Source organism: Coenobita brevimanus, chromosome 92 (genome assembly GCF_032717465.1).
Source record: "Coenobita brevimanus isolate Jiangsu-jjx chromosome 92, ASM3271746v2, whole genome shotgun sequence".
Taxonomy (NCBI): Eukaryota; Metazoa; Arthropoda; class Malacostraca; order Decapoda; family Coenobitidae; genus Coenobita; species Coenobita brevimanus.
Window position 1 is genome coordinate 16,024,195 of NC_137045.1, and position 18,810 is coordinate 16,043,004.

The following is an 18,810-nucleotide window of genomic DNA, read 5'->3' on the forward strand; positions in this document are numbered from 1 at the left end:
GTGGAAAGGTTGAAGGTTAGTCAGGCTGTAACCTAACATTTTTATAACAGCATGTCATAGGTCAAGGTCACAGGACAGTATCATGTTATTACTCTTGTAAAAACTGCTTCCAAGAGACTGGATGTGGTTAACTGACTCCCTACCTTCTTTAACCCGGCACAGCTGTTGACTTTATACACGGGGTTTTATTCGCCCGTATGTAAAGAACAACTCTCATATGTGGGGAGGCTCCCCCCTTAGAGCTCTTTTCAACAAGGTGGAGTCAAAGGCTTTTCGTCTCATTAACTCTCCTCTTCCTACTGGCTCCCCTCAACCCCTGCGTCTTCGCTGCTCTGTTGCATATTTATCTCTTTTCTATCGCTACTTCAATGGTAACTGCTCCTCTGAACTGTCTTCTTGCATCCCTCCACCACTACGGCCGGAGCGTAGCACCCGTCTAGCAACAAACTCTCATCCCTCTTCTGTTCAACTCTACAATGCAAGAGTTAATCGTTTCTCCCAGTCCTTCATATATGCAACAGGTCAACTCTGGAATTGTCTTCCTCTGTCTGTATATCCTACTGTCTATGACCTCCTGTCTTTCAAACGCGGTGTCCAGGCATCTCGAAATGAACAGATTTTGAATTTAGCTCTTTTGACTTGTTTTGTTTTTTTCTTGGGGGGAGTAATGTTGCAGGCTTCTGGCCTTTGGTTCCTTCTTCCTTGCATGAAAAAAAAAATACTTAGTCAAGCATCATCTGATTTTGACCAAACTCTGAGGAAGGGCTGGGGATAAGGAAGGAATAAGAGGATTCCACTTTGAGAACAACCACTCAACGATCAAGGTCACACGGATGGGTGAAAGGTCAAGGTCGCAGGGCAAGTTTAGCTCTTTTTTTTTTTTTTACCAAACTTGGTAGAAGGGTTAAGGATCAGGCAAGAATGGAGCAATCTGAATTTACATGTAATCTGTCGAAGGTCACAGGGCAAAGTCATACATTCCAGCCTTTAGTCCAGCTGGTGGGTGCGGGTGCTGCAGGTCTGTGAGTGCTCCATCTTGCTGGAAATGTGTATGAGGAAGAGTGTGTTAAAGTGGCGTTGAAAATGAAATGTTATGAAAGACAGATAGACAAGCAGACGCCAAAAAAGTGCACACAGTCATACACAAACAGACACGCAGTTAAATACACATAGATATACAAACAGACACGCAGTTAAATACACATATATACAGACAGACAGACAGACAGGTAGTTAGATACAAACAGATTATGTAGTCAGACGGCTACAGATCCAATTTACCGTCATACATTCAGACAGACACGAGGGATGATGATAAGGGCTAAGTGGGATAAATGATGGAGTGCGTTAAGAGCATAAATCTGATCTCCATTAACCGAATACGATCAGGGCTGAGAGAGAGAGAGAGAGAGAGAATGGGAGGTGTTACACAGCTACATTTTATCACAAAGGCACAAACAGAAAGGGAGGGAGGGAGGGGAAAGAGAGGCAGAATAGAGAGGAAAGGAAGAGTTGGGAGGGAAAGGAAGGGATAGGAATGGAAAAGAGGGGAGTGGAGGAGAGGGGAAAGGGAGAGGGGAGAGGGAGGAGGAGAGGGGAGGGGAAAGAGGAGGAGGGAGAGAACTAAAGCAGAACTATTCACTCTCTCTTTCTCTGTCTCAGTTGTCTGTCTGTCTGTCTGTCTGTCTGTTCGCCTGTCAGTGTATCTATGCAAATATGTATGTATGTATCTGTCCATCTTTATGTCTATCTGTCCATCTATTTATTTGCCTACAGATTTAACTTTCCTCGAAGTGTGTGTGTGTGTGTGTGTGTGTGTGTGTGTGTGTGTGTGTGTGTGTGTGTGTGTGTGTGTGTGTGTGTGTGTGTGTGTGTGTGCAAGACAGACAGACAGATGTGTGTGTGTGTGTGTGTGTGTGTGTGTGTGTGTGTGTGTGTGTGTGTGTGCAAGACAGACAGACAGACAGACAGGTAGTCAGAAAACCAAACAGAAAGACAGAAAGATATTAAGTGATTTCTCAGTTGGTCATGTCCCTTAATAACCAGCTAATGGGTACAATTAGTGATGAGGGATAGGGTTAGGGAATGAGAGAGAGAGAGAGAGAGAGAGAGAGAGAGAGAGAGAGAGAGAGAGAGAGAGAGAGATGGAAGAAAAAATAAAGATAAAGAAAATGAGTGAGTGAGCGAGTGAGTGACAAATTAGCTGAGTGGTTACGTGGTCTGTTGTGTGTTTGGGAGTAGACCAGACCCTCCCTTCCCTGAGGTGCAGCAGATCTCCACCACTTCATACCGATCACGTCACACACCTTCACATGCCACCACTTGGGCTTAAACACAGAACCGCCCTCAGTGAAGCAAGCTATGGACTGTCGCATGGCACTAATACCCACCGTCCAAACTGAATACACGACAGGGCTATCACATTCACAGCTGGGATGATGGGATTTGAGGGGGCGTTTTTATTCTATGACATGCTGGTGGGTCAGGAGCGTGAAAAAGAAAGTTAGTGAGAGAGAGTAAGGGGCAGTATGGATCAGTGATGGAATGGCTCACTCCTCTTTCCCCATCTAATGAAGTGTCCCCTTAAAGCCAATGACCCCATGACTCGTGTTCTGTGGCCTCATGACGGTGTTGATGACGGTGATGGTGTGTGAGGCACTGTGTTCCCTGGAAAACGGATGGCTTATGGGCTAACTGTTTTTCTTCTCTTTCTCTCCCGTTTTCCCCTGACCTGTCCTGCTGTGTCCTGCCCTGCCCTGGTTTTTTCTGTACTATGCCCTGCCCTACCCTCCCTTCCTCTCCCCTCCCCACGCCTCCCCTCCCCTTCCGTACCCTACCCTGCCCTCACCCGCCCTACCTCATCTTACTCAAATTTTTTCTATCCTACACTACCCCACCCGACCCTACCCTGCCTGCCTCTCCCATCATATCCTCCCCTCCCCTCCCTCCCTTCCCATTCCTCCCCTCCCCTCCCTTCCCTCCCCTCTCCTCCCTCCCCTCCTCTCCTCCCTCCCCTCCTCTCCCCTACAGAGACCCCAACAAGCCGGAGGACGTTCGCCCCCGCCTGGTGAAGCTGGAGAGGAACCGGCAGAAGAACATCACCTGGGATATGTACGAGGCCGTCTATGAGAAGTTCCTTGAGATCGGTGAGTAAATGTGTGTGTGTGTGTGTGTGTGTGTGTGTGTGTGTGTGTGTGTGTGTGTGTGTGTGTGTGTGTGTGTGTGTGTGTGTGTGTGTGTGAATTTACTAGGGAAAAAAAGTGCGAGTGGGAGAGAGTTAGTGAGCGATAGTCCGTGAGATCGCTGAGTTAGAGTGAGTTTGTGTGAGTGAGAGAGTGGGGGGAATGTATGGGACAGAGAGTGAATTAGCATGTGCGAGGAAGAGAATGAATGAGGATGAGAGGTAGTGTGAGAATGTGTACGAGAGTGAGTGAGTGAGTGTAGGAGGGTGCAAGAGTGAGTGGGTATGCGAGAGCGAATGGATATGAAAATAAGTAAGAGTTTGTGAGTGTTAGAGTGTGAGTGAGTTTGTGAGTAAATGTAAGAAAGTAAGAGACTGAGAGCTCGGTGAGTGGGAGTAAAATATTCATGACACTTTGGTACTGAAGTGAAAATGTATGAGAGAGAGAGAGAGAGAGAGAGAGAGAGAGAGAGAGAGAGAGAGAGAGAGAGAGAGAGAGAGAGAGAGAGAGAGGCTTCCAGTTATTATTATGTCTTATTATGTCAGTTTTTATGACACAGGATGCAGAGAGAGAGAGAGAGAGAGGCCCCAGGCTATAATTACATCGCCTTTTATAATACACAACGCAGTGTGTTTGTTTTGAGACTAATGTAAACAGACAAACTCGGGCCTTATTGTTTTGTTGTCTTGACTGATGTACGAAAACAAGAAACAGCGAAGGAGGGATAAAGAGGAGAAGGAAGGAAAAAATAAACTTGAGAGAGGGAGAAAGTAAGGAATAAAAGAAGGAAAGAAAAAGCAAATGCAGGTAAATAAGGAAGGAATGAGCAGAGAAGGAAGGAAAAACAAAACGAGACAGAGACAGATGAATTGGCAGACAGATTAAGAGACAGACAGATAGACAGACACATATAGATAGAAAAACTGATAGATAAGCAAACACTTGAAAGAAATACATAAAGACAAAGACGGGCAGACAGAGAGACAAACAGGAGGATTAACAGAGAAACAAATTAAGAGACAGACAGACATATAAATGGAAAAACTGATAGACAGAGAAACAGATGAAAACAGATTCATAAACAAACACAGGCAGACAGGCATACAGAAAGAGAGACAAACAATACATCAACAGACAAACAGATTAAGATAGAGACAGACAGAGACATACAGATAAAAAAAAACTGAGAGACAACGTGATGAAGAGAAATACAAAAACAAACAGGCAAACAGAAAGACAGATGGAGAAAGATACATAAACAAACAGGGAGACAGGCAGACAGAAGACAGATGAAGAAAGACACATTAACAGACAAACAGGCAGACAGAAAGACTGATGAAGAAAGACACATTAACAGACAAACAGGCAGACAGAAAGACAGATGAAGAAAGACACATTAACAGACAAACAGGCAGACAGAAAGACAGATGAAGAAAGACACATAAACAAACAGGGAGATGGGCAGACAGAAAGACACATGAAGAAAGACACATAAACAGACAAAAATAGGCAGAGAGACAAGCAGGAAGAAGAGCAGACAAACAGATTTAAGTATATCTAAGGAATTTCTTGTGTACGTAATAATTATAGAAACACTATGGCGACCACCTTAATAAAAAATAAAGATGTAAAAGAAATCCAGGCTTATTCAGAGCGTTAGGTTCCGTAACTGTGAGTCGTAACTTTTTTATGTAGCTACTGTCCCGGCCCAGCTCGCCTCCCCCCCCCCATTCTCTCTCTCTCTCTCTCTCTCTCTCTCTCTCTCTCTCTCTCTCTCTCTCTACGTAATCGGCTTGACTCAGCACTAGTAAGGGTGAGGGGATACTCGAGGGACGTGTGTGTGTGTGTGTGTGTGTGTGTGTGTGTGTGTGTGTGTGTGTGTGTGTGTGTGTGTGTGTGTGTGTGTGTGTGTGTGTGTGTTTATTTTCAGCCTAAATTCTGTGCTCTTTTTAGTTTTCGCATATTGCTACGCTGGAAACACACTGGATGAACTCAGGATTGGATTTCTGGCGAGAGAGAGAGAGAGAGAGAGAGAGAGAGAGAGAGAGAGAGACAGAGACAGAGACAGAGAACGTGCCAGTTGACGTGAAAATGAGAGGTGATGTAGGAACGACATTTTCCGCAACACCAGCGTTCAACATTTTCATGCAGTGGGTTTTATCATTTCGTATTTTAAAAAGGAATAAGGGTTTGGGATGCTGATGAAAATGATGATGATTATGATGGTATATAATTTTTTTCTGGGTGCAAATTAAGATGATGAGGTGATGACGAAAATGGTGATGATTATGCTACGTAGACGACAGTTGCATATTTTTTTTCTGATTGGCAAAATATGATGATGATGATGATGATGATGATGATGACGGATTATTATTCTTTATTTTTTTTTTTATTTGTCTACTTATTTCTGAAGGTAAAAGACATTACAATATATCATTTGCTCATCATTTAACTGTATTGTTCAGCAAGCTGGGATCCATGCAAGTGTGTGTAGCTATTAAACTGAAAATGTGTGTGTGTGTGTGTGTGTGTGTGTGTGTGTGTGTGTGTGTGTGTGTGTGTGTGTGTGTGTGTGTGTGTGTGTGTGTGTGTGTGTGTGTGTGTGTGCACGCCTGCCTATATTCCGTTTACTTTCACTAGGCGTAAAATTGCCATCTCACCCTTTTTAATGCTAAGCTGCAATGAGAAATTTACACTAGCATATGAGGCTAGTCACGAAGAAGTGCTATGGGAAGGACGTAAAACCATAGTCCCGTCTCTTGATCTAGGTCCTGTCTTTCTGTCGCTGAGCTACGTAATAAATGCTGCTAAAGGACGAAAGTTTCCTCAAAGTTAAGGTGAACGAAAAGTAAAGAATCTGTTTCACGTTTCAGTTTCAACCAAATCTATATCGGTGTTTGTTTTCACCCAAATGTATATGTATTTTTTTTCTTCATCTCAGGTCAGCGTCCCCGTATAAGGAACCACTACCGCGCCCATAAGGTGGCTTTGTGGAACTGGCTGATACCGGAGCTGGAGGAGGCAGGGGCGCGCTACCCTGACACAGACTCTGAGGCTTGGCACTCCTCAGAGGACCCCAAGCACTTCATTGGACCCGTCAGGCCTTTAGATCCATTCAGGTGAGGAGCCTTTTTATTTCTTTTTTTAGATTTCCATAGTTATCCTACTTTTTTCCTCTCTTCTACATCTCTGTGTTCGAATATTAATATCCAATAGCCACCTCTTCCCGATATAAATCGCAATCATCAACAAACTACAGAGGCTTGACTTCATTTTCGCTCATCACGTGCTCTATTTTACCCTTCAGTCAGGAGGATCTTTCTCAAGCCAATGATAATCATTTAGAGACAGTAAGAACTGAATTAGAGACTTCATCATACTGTGGGCTTTCTTTCCCATTCGGTGGCTCAGTTATCAGACACTGGACAGCAGAATTGTTGTATGTAGCGTCTTTGTCTTCTCCCTCAGGTTCCTGCACCCAACGTATTCCACGCCCACGTCTGCCCCTCCATCACTGCCCACGCCCAGCGACGAGTATCTACCCCCAAATGTGAGTGCTGCCCACGGTAGTGTCCCCCGCCCTGCCAACGAGTCCTCTGAGGCACCAATCACAGGGCAGTTCCTGGACTACACTACTGCCCTTACCCTCACGGTCGCCATTGGTCTCTCTCTCCTGGTGCTCAATGCCATACTCTTCGCTGCACTGATCTACAAGCGTGACCGTAACTCCCTAGGTCCCAAGATGAAGTATGACAGTGCCTCGGCTCAACCTCTGTGCACGGTTGATAGTGGGATTCGCTCTGTGTCCATCTCCACACATGAAGCCCTGTCCTCCCCAGTGAAAGAGGCAAAGCCGGCTTGTAGTGTGGATATGCAGTGCACAGAGCTGCACACCTTCCCACCACCACCCGATATAGGAGACCGGAACACTGAGGTCACCTTCCACACCAGCAACTCCATGCATTCCCTGCTCTCCCAGCCCACAAGTCAGTTTATTCCACCTCCACCCCTTCTCAGCACCTCCTCTCCGACACCCCCTATGACAGGTCAGCACCCGGATGGACCTGATGGTGGTGCATGCGCCGGTGGAAGGTGCTACTCAGATGCCCCGGCTCCCCAGTACCCAGATGTAAGCGTCACCCAGTACCCTCCGGATGTCGGGCAATACCCAGGGGAAATAAATAGCGGAGGTCATCTACCGGACGTAAGCCGAGACCAGTACCGCTCAAGCGGGGGTAGTTGTCCTGAAGCCACTATAGCTGTGTATCCCCCTACGTCATCTTCTCAGTGTCCCTATCCCCCACACTCCCAGTATTGTTCCCACTATCCCCCGAGTGTCAGTCAGTATTCCTCATCGACAGACCAGTACTCCATATCAGGCAGCCAGTTCTCCAGCCCTGGGGGTGCTCCCTGTTCCACCACCACCTGTCAATTTGCAGAACCCGGAGTCTCCTGCCTCCCGAAGCCCTCTTACAATGACGACGGGAACGAGCTGTCAGTACAGAGGGCAAACCGCAGCGCCACATTACAGCGGGGTTCATCATCGTCGTCGTCATCGTCATCTCGGAAGCCACAGCCACCCCCTCGCGGCTCCACCCTGCCCTCCTATGCCACGCTCCCCCGACAGAGTTCAAAGGATTCCCTCTCACACATCACGGCATAATCCTAGAGAAAACGGTAGGCGCTCTCGATGGTGACTTCAACGCTCAAGTAAGATAGGGGACAAAATGAAAAAAGACAAAAAGTTAGGGCAAAATAGATGAAAATAGGATAAATAAGTGAAATATAGTAAGAATACGGTAACAAGAACAGCTTGGGAAGAATGGCGGACATCCCCCTGGCGTGTGGGTATTCCGCCATGTCCCCCACAGACTTATCAATGATTTCTAAAAGACTCCGTGGCAGCTCTGTTTTTCCTTTCTTATGTGTCAGTGAAGAATCGCAGTGCTGGACGGTACGGTGACACGCCACCTAGAGCCCGTTCACGAGACTCTTGCAGCACGAACACCTCAAAGGCACGAAAATCCTGTTCTTATACCGGTAGTGAGTGTGTGTGTGGGTGTCTGTGCGTTTTAATGATTCTCTTTAGATCACCACAGACATTCACCATGACTCCAAAACAAATATTATTAACATGTCTATAGTTGATGTCAGTGCTTGGAAGGACAGTACGGTACCAATCCAGGGTGACTTCATTCTTCTGTTTTTTCTGATCTCTGTGATTCTGATCGTTACTCTGCCCACCAGGATGAGTTAAAAGCTTGCCAATGAGAAAAAAAAAAAAAAAAAAGGATAATTCAGAACATCTAATCCCTCAAATCACTCTGTGTGCAAATTAACCTCGTAACCATTAAAATCTAAAATCACTGCATACTCGCCCAGTGAAATTTGGAGAACGTTCAGTGTGTTATGGAAATATGAATGGACGCTGCTGAACGCTTCTGGGAGAGCTTTCGAAGGGAGATAAGTAAATTGGTCGTTTCCATGGAGATCTTTAAGAAGAGGTAATGAAAACAGTACGTCCTCTAGGATAATATGAAGGAAAAGAGGACAATGAACTCCTCTGGGACAGCTTTAAGGGGATGATAGGAAAACTGAACCTACAGTAAAAGTACAATAAGGTGAAAGTGGGAAAAGTAAAAAGAAAAGTGGATATAAGTTGAAAAAAATGAACACTTTGGAAAGTTCTTCAAGGGAAGGAAAAAAATGGAACGCAGAAGTATGGATTTCTTTAAAGGGAAAAAACATACCACGAACGTTCCAATAGATAACAGCTTTCCCGGTGTCGCTAGGTCGATAAGAAGGAAGGTGTGGAGGTGAAGGTGAACGGTGGAACGAGTGTCAGTGTGTCTGAGTGTGTGTTGCTCCTGTTGCCGTAATGCTGCAGCTCATGGCAATGTTGATGATGTTGCAGTGACCTCGAAGGTTTTGTTATGATACTTGCTTTGCTGTGGCGTTATCTGTGTTAACTGAAGACTGTTGCGTGTTTATTATTTATGCTTGCAAAGTCGTACCTATTCACACACACACACACACACACACACACACACACACACACACACTCACATACACACTGGACAGTCCTTTCCACAGTTTACCAGCTTTTGCTTTATATAAAAACGAAGAACAAAATTATTTATTGTGTAAAAGTTTATTCTTTTATAAACGCAACTGAGTAATATAAGTGAATGGGTATGACTGACGTTGATGTGAGAATGAATGAAGGATTAAACTACGAGTAGTACACGTTTGTAATGGAAGCATCACTTATTCAATTGTAGTCTTGATGTCTTAGTTTCCGTTTCTTAAAGTCTAATAACACCTCTTTATTTACCTATATATTTCATCACTCTTATCTCCAAACTATTTCACATTTTAGAAATTTTTCTATAATATATGATTTTGAAGTTATCTTGGTACATTTCTAGCCGATGCTGGCGAGATGTAAGTCCATCAGTCGGTAAGAGGAAGTAATTTAAGGTAGTGCTTCTTTTCCAGGCGTGTATTATACTCAACTGAATTGCAAAATCGTGCCCTCGTCATCACCAAGTCCCGCCTTCTCGTCAACATTTAGGAAACTGTCTAAAACCCTCTCCTTTACAGTTAATTTCTGCAGGTGACACGTTAATACTCTCTTTTATGTTTTGTTATGCACCTTACGTTAATATACAAAATAATGATAATAAACTACATAAAAGAATATATTAACCCATTAGCATTTCGTGAGCCCTGTACGTTATTTTACTAAAGGTTAAAAATTCCGTACCTAAAATGAAAAAAAAAAAAAAAGTCCAGATTTTGCCTGAGTAAATTACCAAGGTACGTCCACGACCGTCAAAGGGTTCAGGTGTAGCATGCAAAATAATTCGCTAAGGAAGAGGTGTTGGGGAGCCTCCACAACCCACGAGAATACAGTCCTAGGTCGACACCCAACAGCACACTTGTTATAAATAAACTCACTGATGTCATATATTTTTTCCAGCTATACATTAGGGAGAGAGAGAGAGAGAGAGAGAGAGAGAGAGAGAGAGAAAAAATGCGCAACTTCACGGGAAACGAAAAAATACGAAGCAAAACGTTCCTCCCCGCCACCCCTAAGCCCTGAGCACCAAGCAAGTGTGTTCTCAAAATCAAAAGCAGGTATTCACGTAGTTTCACACCTGATCTCCTAGCCGTAAGTCGCAGGGCATCAGTCTCAGGCGGTGTGGCGGACGATACGGAGAGAGGAGGAGGGAAAAGCGCTCTCTTGATATACATTAATAACAAAATCTGCAGCAGTTTCCTTTACATCATGCAGGAAAGAAGACGTTTTACTTTGGGCTGTAATCTGAGTTGCTATGGAGATTACATTTTTCGTAACACCTTCTCCCTGGTGGTTTATTCTGAACATTAAATTCCTTGATATTACTGGTGCAAATTATGTCGGTATTAAAACTAACAAAAAATATAGGAGAATGTTAAGATGTAAGAATCAAAATAAGTCGCTAAGATCCAAAATAAATCGCCAAGGAAGAGGTGCCACGAAGTCTCCTAGGTCACTGAGAATTCGATCAGAGCTGGAAAAAAAAAAAAAAAAAAAAAACTTGTCTTGCTCAAAATGTGATCCGAGGAAAAGGACAAAAAAAAAAAAGAAAAAAAAGAAAAAGAAAAAGAAAGAAGATAAGACTGTCCCCTTACAGAACCAGACATTGCGGGTGGGGTCTGTGGCGTTTGTTTTTTTCTTTTTGAATAACTGTTTCTCATTCACTGATACCTCCAAGCTTTACTCATCGGGAAAAGGTGAGTGAGACCAAAGCAGACAATACACAGGTTGAATGTGAAGTGTGCCGAGTTCATAGCTATTGTTTTTTTTCTCCTCGATTGAGCAACTGTGTCTCATATTTTCCGATTTCCATGTTACATTCCTGGGAGAATAAGTGAGGAAAAAAGACCACCGCAGAAAATGAAGTAGACTAATCGGGGAAGGAAAATTGCCCATCAAAAAACAGTAACATACATACATCTCTGTGCCGGGTGAGGTGGTTTCTGTCCAGCCAAGCAAAAAAATATAGACTAAAAAAAAAACTCCTAAGTGTTTTCTGTGTCATGGCCAAAAAGTTCTCGTTACTGGGAATAAATGAAAAAAAAAAAAAATGTCACTGTTGGTGTTTTGAGAAATGAGTGAAAAGTTTCTTGTTTTTTTTTGTGTGTGAAATATAAACTAAGCTCGAAATGGAATACTTGAAAGACTTGGGATGAAAGGCAAGGGGCTGAGATGAACACGAAAATGGGCTGAATGCAGAGGGAAAATATCTGTGAACTAAAAAATAAACAAAAAAATGTATGTCGACATGAGGAAGTGTTGTCAAAATGAAAATCTATTGCTAAAATGAAAAGCAGTGAGCCTTTGAAATCTGCTGAAATATGAGTGAATACTGACATAATTCGAAAAAAAATTTGATAAACGAAAATACTGCCGAAAAGTGGTGAATACTGACTGATGGAAATGCTGTTGTTAATATTAAAAAGATGATACAGAAAAGTGACAAACGTTGATGGACAAGTAATCAAGGCGAAATGAAGAGAACGTTGTGATGAAATGAGAGGGAAAATAAAATGAGTGAGAAAGTTGACGCGAAAAGGGTGAAAAAAAAAGTGAGAACTCCAGGGCTCTGTGTGGGGAAGGAGGGGAGGGGGAGAGGAAACCAGGTGGAGGGAAAGGGGAATTATGGAGGAAACGAGAGGAAACAGACCAAACAAAAGGAATCAATGCGGGAACGAGAAAGGAAAAAAATGAAGACGAGAAAAATACTGGTGGAAAAAATACAGACTTGGTGTAACAATGGGAAAACAAAAGCATGTGAAAAAAAAAAAAAGTTGTAAGAAATGGAAACGATGAGAAAATGTGAAAAGAATGTGCAAAATAGATAAAAATGTGTAGTAAAGAAAAAGATAGTTAATGTAGAGGAAAGGAAGAGAGAGATATAAAAGGGAAGGCAAGGTGAAAAAGGCAATTACTTGGAGCCGAGGGTGAAAAAGTGAAAAAGAGAAGGGAAGGTATGAAAGAGAAAGGCATATTAAAAACAGGACGAAAGTGCTAAAAATAAAAGACAGAATCTTAATGTAGAATTCAGAGGAAACCAAAAAAGGGACACGGCCACTAGACTTTAAAACAGTGCTCTCTTTCTGTGTATGTGGGTGTAGGTGGGTGTTGGGTGGGTGTAGGTGGGGGGGAAGGGGAGTGGATGGGTGGGGGGGGAGGGATGACTGAGATAAGGAACAATTAAGGTGAGGGTTTGTAGTGCAGTTCCTCCCCTCCCTCACACCCCCTCCCCTTCAAAACTGACCCTACCCCTTGCCCCCTCCCCCTCACCCCTTGCCCCCTCCCACCCTCACTATCACCCCCCTCCTTCATTATAATAAACAGCCAAGAATCATTTATCAGTTGCTGTTTGTGTTCCATTGTACTTCTTTCTACTCTTACCCCTCCCCCTCCTCCCATCTCATCCCCTCACCACCCCTCCCCTAGACTCCCCTCACCTTCACCTTTACCCTCCCTTTCGCTCCCTTGCCCTCCCCTTCCTCCCCTCCCATCGCACCCTCTCCCCTCACCCTCACCCTCCCTTTCGCTGTCCTCCCCTCCCCTCCCATCCTATCTCACTCTTACCCCTCCCTCTCCCCCTCCCCCTCCCCCATGGCACCCACATTATATAGTGTTTTCATCTCCACCAGTTCGACAGATTTCACAGTGATGTACGAAAAAAAAAAAAAAAAAGTATGTAACTCCTCAATTGTAATAAAATTTTACAAAAAAGAACCAAGATTTCCCCCCCTCACGCTTCATCTTTTTCAGCGTTTTTTTTTTTTTTTTTTTTCATTTAATTTCGTTCTTGCTATTTTCCGATTATGTTCAATTTGGGAAGGCTGTGGATATGTGATGGAGCTTACCGAGGCTATGTCTAACTTCTATAACCAAAAATAGTTACCCTTTAGTCCAATACAACCCTCTAGCAGCAGCAAGAATAGTAGTACTAGTATTAATAGTAGTAGTAATGGCATCATTATTAGTATTAGTAGTAGTAGTAGTAGGAGTAGTAGGAGTAATTGTAGTAGCAACAGCAACAGTAGTAGTAGTAGTAGTTACAACCCTAGGCTCATCTGAACGTGAACTCAGGGGACTGCAGGCCGAAACTCTCCTTCTTCTGCATTCCACCATCCTTTCTTTAGGGGATAGAGAGGGGACTGAGGGACGTTTTTATAACCGGGCACCTCCACCGCCTTGTCATATCGGCGCCACCACACGAAGGCTGCCCTCTTAGCACCACGGCAAGAATAAAGCAAGATATACATTTCAGAGCCACACACATTACAAAATAATAGAGTCGGTGTCATCAGTTATTCCTCTGACTATCCCTGCACCTCGTTAGCCTGGTACAGCAACGCCAAAAAAACATCCTTCATCTCATATTCAGCGGGTGTCGTTTTTTTATCAACATTAAAACTGGCGCTAAATTCCCGCCACTCCGCTTCATATTGGAGTGATACATTAGCAGCCACGTTGCTGCATATTAGCGCTCATTGCTGCTAACTCTTGCTAAACTGAAAAAGCCAGTGGTGCTAAATGGTAACATAGAGAGATCCACTGCTACAAAAAGGTACAAAATAGGATTCGACGGTACTAAATAGCAACATAATAGAGTGCACTTCCGCCAAATCCTATTGCATCGCTACACATTCGGATCCACTGCCGCTAAATCTTCGCTAAAACACTACACATTAACACTCATTGCTCCTACATCGTTGCTAAATTGTAACACATAACTATCATCCACTTCTGCTAAATTCTAAAACGTCGCTACAGGTTCGAATCCTCAGCAACTTCATCTTCACCACATAACTACATAATTTCACCCACTGTAGCTAAAAACACCTCTAGATCGCTACACATTATCACTCACTTTTCCTACTTCTACGCCTTATCGCTACATTTTATCGCCCACTGTTCCTACCTCTTCGCTAAATTGCTACACATAACCATCCACTGTTGCTAATTCCTCGCTACATATCAGCGTCGAGTGCTAAACCCTCGCTACACATTAGGGTCCACTGCTCACTTTTATGTCTGGTAACTCAATGAAACTTGTCAACAATACACAGCGCTGCCTCCCCACGCCATTAAAGGGATATTACCAGGCTTAGCCCACTGGGTACAATTATCACATAAACACACGTACACATATAAACAAGTACACACACATAAAACGTATCTACACACACACACACACACACACACACACACACACAACGTATCTACAAATACACACATGCCCCAGTTTCCACTCACATTCGCTCCAATTCCCACTCCCACTCACGTACACACACTCAAATTATTACACACACACACACACACACACACACACACACACACACACATTTGCATTATATCTACATGAACAGCTTTGTGAGTTATAAATGTTCAAATGTAGTGACGGATCAGTGAAATCAGCATTAGCCAGCACAGCCACCAGCATCGAATTAACATTGGCATTAACACACATAAATAAACACCCCAAACATGACCATATATATTCATGTAAAGGAAAATTTCAATGTTTATGCAGGAAAAGGGAAAATAAAAACAGTGTCCAGATACAGAAAGGGGAGAAAAATTTATCCCCCCCCCTCTCTCTCTCTCTCTCTCTCTCTCTCTCTCTCTCTCTCACCCAATCACCCCATAACAAAATTCAGGAATATTATTGTTGTACAGAAAAAACCTTGACTGTACACCTGTTTATGTCTGTTTGTGTCTGTCTGTCTGTCTGTCTGTCTCTCTCTCTCTCTCTCTCTGCCTGTCTGTCTATTACCACCACCAACAGCATTAATAACAGCTAATAAAATAACAATTAATGACCAATAACAGGTCCCGTTTGATCTGTTCTGCGCCTGGCTTGATGTAATTATCCCCTTTGATCTCGGGAACGGGCTACAAAAAAGAGAGGGAGAAAGAGAGAGTGGCAGAGTTACATTTTTTGGCATTCATTTTCGTGATTTTTTTTTTTGCTGGGTGAGAGGAGAGGGAGATGTGTAAAAATTTATTGACATAAATACAGATAGATAAGAGATGGATCTAGGTAGGTAGGTAGGTAGGTAGACAGAGAGAGAGAGAGAGAGAGAGAGAGAGAGAGAGAGAGAGAGAGAGAGACAGACAGACAGACAGACAGACAGACAGACAGATGGATGATGATGACGAGGATGGGTTAATAATATTGATGATGACGATAAGGATGATGATGATTAAAAGGAGTCATTCTAATCCTCACTACCTCTCATTTGCTTCACCTGGATCACCTTCAGCCAACCTCCTTGTTTGTTTCATTGAGGTCTGTACTATGGAGAGGCTTTCTCATGCGTTGCATCGCGTAATGTGTGTCCGCCGCCAGGGCAACGCTGGTGCAGCAGCAGCCATATTACACCACGCCTAATGCACAAGTTTTATGTACTGAGCTATTCAGTGGGTTTTGAAAGCAGCTGATGATTCCAGAAAATATAGTGCCATGGTCTACTGTGCAGCTTACGGATGCAAAAGTGGGCATAGAAATTCACTGAAGAGAGATGGCATTACATTTCACAAGTAGAAAATATATCTTGTCGCTTATTCTATTAAATCACTGCCCCCTTGGGAGGGGGAGGGGAAGACTCTTCCCCAGTATCCCTCCAAGTATGATGCGACTAAAAGGAGCCCATTTATCTCCAGTCTTTCTCTTCTGTTCACACTCTCTTGATGATATTTCCAGGTTTCTTCAGGCCATTCGGTTTCATGGCATGGATAGTCTAAGGACTTCCTACACCATTTCAACACCATTACTTCAAAGTAAATCATCTTCAACATCACTATTATTTCAACGTTAGTACCACACTATCTTTTCCCATTCTGCCATTAACTTTCTCTGCCTTAGTGCCATAGGGGTTAAGTTCTGCACCGCAGCAACCTATGGCGTTGTTTATACTCATTGGCTAAATATACTCCATATAATTCGTTGAACTAGGCAGAAAAAAAAAAATCATAATCCATATATGTTTTTGTATTATAAGCGACGAGTGCAGGTGTTTCAATATGGCGGCCAAAGTCACACACTCGCGGCGGAGATGGCCTCTCCATACTATACAGAAGCGATTCTCATACTTTTTATTGTGTGACCCTATTTGGAATACTTCAAGACTTCGCGACCCACAGGAGAGAGAGAGAGAGAGGTTGTAATGTGAGGGGTTTAGCTGCTAGGTGAGGGGACAGCTGAGGGGTGAGGGGAGAGTTGAAGGACTGCTGAGAGGTGAAGGGCTGGCTGACAGAAGGGCTGACGTTGGTGGAGGGGGGATGGGGGATGAGGGGAGGGCGTGAGAATGCTGACAAATTGGGAGTGATGATGATGATGATGATGATGATGATGATGATGATGATGATGACGATGATGATGATGATTATGATGATGACGATGATGATGATAATGATGATGATGATGATGATGATGACGATGATGATGATTATGATGATGATGTTGATGAAAAATAAAAAGACGTGATGATGATGATGATGATGATGATGATGATGATGATGATGATTATGATGGTAACTATGACTATTACGATGATGTAAATAAGGATAATGAAAAATAAGATAAATAAGATATGATGATGACGACAATGATAAAAATAATAATAATGGAAACAAAAAGAGAAAAAAAATACCAGATCTGATCCAAAGCCTCTTTCTGTATATTTTCCGTCCCTCCCTCCCCCGAACCCCCCGCCCCCCACGTCTGAAAAATGACCTGTTTCTTTTTTGTGTGTGTGTGTGTGTGTGTGTGTGTGCAGCTGAAGCATGAGAGAGAGAGAGAGAGAGAGAAAGTCTTTTTCCCATCCTTCGGGCCCAATATTACAGGATACGGTTTTCATATATCACATTTTCCCTTTTTTTCTTAGAGGGCAAGTTTCTCTCTCTCTCTCTCTCTCTCTCTCTCTCTCTCTCTCTCTCTCTCTCTCTCTCTTTCAGTTAAGATTAATCCCTCCTCCGTCCTAACTTTTATTTTGCTTCTTCCTACCTTCAGGCGATTTTATTCAGCTGGGGAGTGACTTTTCAAGCGTCTGGATTTAGCTATACCCCGAGAGAGAGAGAGAAAGAGAGAGAGAGAGAGAGACAGACAGACAGATAAACAGACAGACAGACAGACAGAGAAGAAGCAAGAAAGAAAAAGAAATCCCAGCTCTTAACCCCACCTGTAAATTGCCCCATTAAAAAAAAAAATAATAATAAAAATAAAAAGGTAAAGCTAAAAAAAACAAAAAAAGCAGCCCATGAGATATTGAGCAAATCCGCGTCAAAAACATAGGATAATTGCACCCGCTGTGAAAATGCCCTCGCTTTTTCATTTCCCTTAATATTTACTGCCGTTCAGACCTAACTGCCTGACCAACTTCTATTTTTCTGTTTTATTTTACTCCACTACGTCTCGCCAGATTTTCGTTTTTCCACTGGGATGTATATATATATATTTTTTTTTCGTATTTTCGTCATTCCGTGTGGTTTGTTGAATGGATTTTATGTTTTTTTTTTTCCCCTTCTGTTCATCTTCTGTTTAAAAAAATATTAGATGTCTTTGTGTGTGTGTGTGTGTGTGTGTGTGTGTGTGTGTGTGTGTGTGTGTGTGTGTGTGTGTGTGTGTGTGTGTGTGTGTGTGTGTGTGTAGACTTCTTTTTCTCCCCTGAGGTAAGGAAAATCGTGCAGTGGGGAGCAAAAATTAAATTGCGGAGGCGACATCGTTCTGAAGGGGTTAAAAGAGGAGAAAACGTAATTAAATCTAGTCGTACTCTCTCTCTCTCTCTCTCCCCCCACCTTTGTTAAACCAGAAGGCCCTCGCAACGAAATCCTCGTAAATACCACCCCTCCCCCTCCCCACCTCCTACTCAAGCGTCCATCTGTATCCCATGATAATAAGGGGCGTTTCCAGGATCGAAAAAAGGGGAGGGGGAGACTACTACGTAAAGATCCATTGTCCAAATTGGAATAAGAAAAAGGACGGGTCAAAAAAAAAAAAAAGAAAAAAAATGTTATTATTCTTCAAGGACTTAAAAATTATGGTAATAATCGGAATAAAAAAAAATCGTATTGTACTCTTACCTACATCATTTTTTGAGTGACGGGGGGGAGGGATGGTAAGAGAGGACTTTAAAAAAAAAACACATGAGGAGGGAGAGGGCTAAAAAAAAAAAATAAATAAAGGAAAAAACAGAAAAAGAAAAAAAGAATCAGAAAAAAGAGAAAAGTCCCACGATGCAACAAGCACCCTTTTAATTTTTCTGTTTTTCATTCCTGGAATTTTCTTGTTCCTCAAAAAAACGTATACACTTTTGTCAGCTGAATGATATGCCTATTGAAGAGAAGTGAAAGGCGGAGTTCCACGAGAGAGAGAGAGAGAGAGAGAGAGAGAGAGAGAGGAAAAAACTGCCCTGAATACCCCCTTTCCCCCACGACAGCATCTCAGATCTTGTCCAGCCCCCCCTTTTCGCCCCCTCCCTGCGCCCCTCCCCGCTCTAGGCTCGAGTGTTTACCTATCACTGATGACTAGACTCCCTTAATTAGATCCTGAGGGCC

General features: G+C 43.2%; 1 protein-coding gene across 1 annotated transcript in view; it reads left to right on the forward strand.

Moving 5' to 3' along the window:
* The window catches only part of LOC145412102 (neuroligin-4, X-linked-like), a 204,794-nt gene extending 196,946 nt beyond the window's left edge, over positions 1–7,848 (forward strand). Inside the window, exons 12-14 of the mRNA XM_080282019.1 lie at positions 3,031–3,146; positions 6,127–6,304; positions 6,654–7,848. Coding sequence (XP_080138145.1) covers positions 3,031–3,146; positions 6,127–6,304; positions 6,654–7,848 — 1,489 coding nt within the window. The remainder of the gene's footprint in view (positions 1–3,030; positions 3,147–6,126; positions 6,305–6,653) is intronic.
* The last annotated feature ends 10,962 nt before the right edge of the window (positions 7,849–18,810 follow it).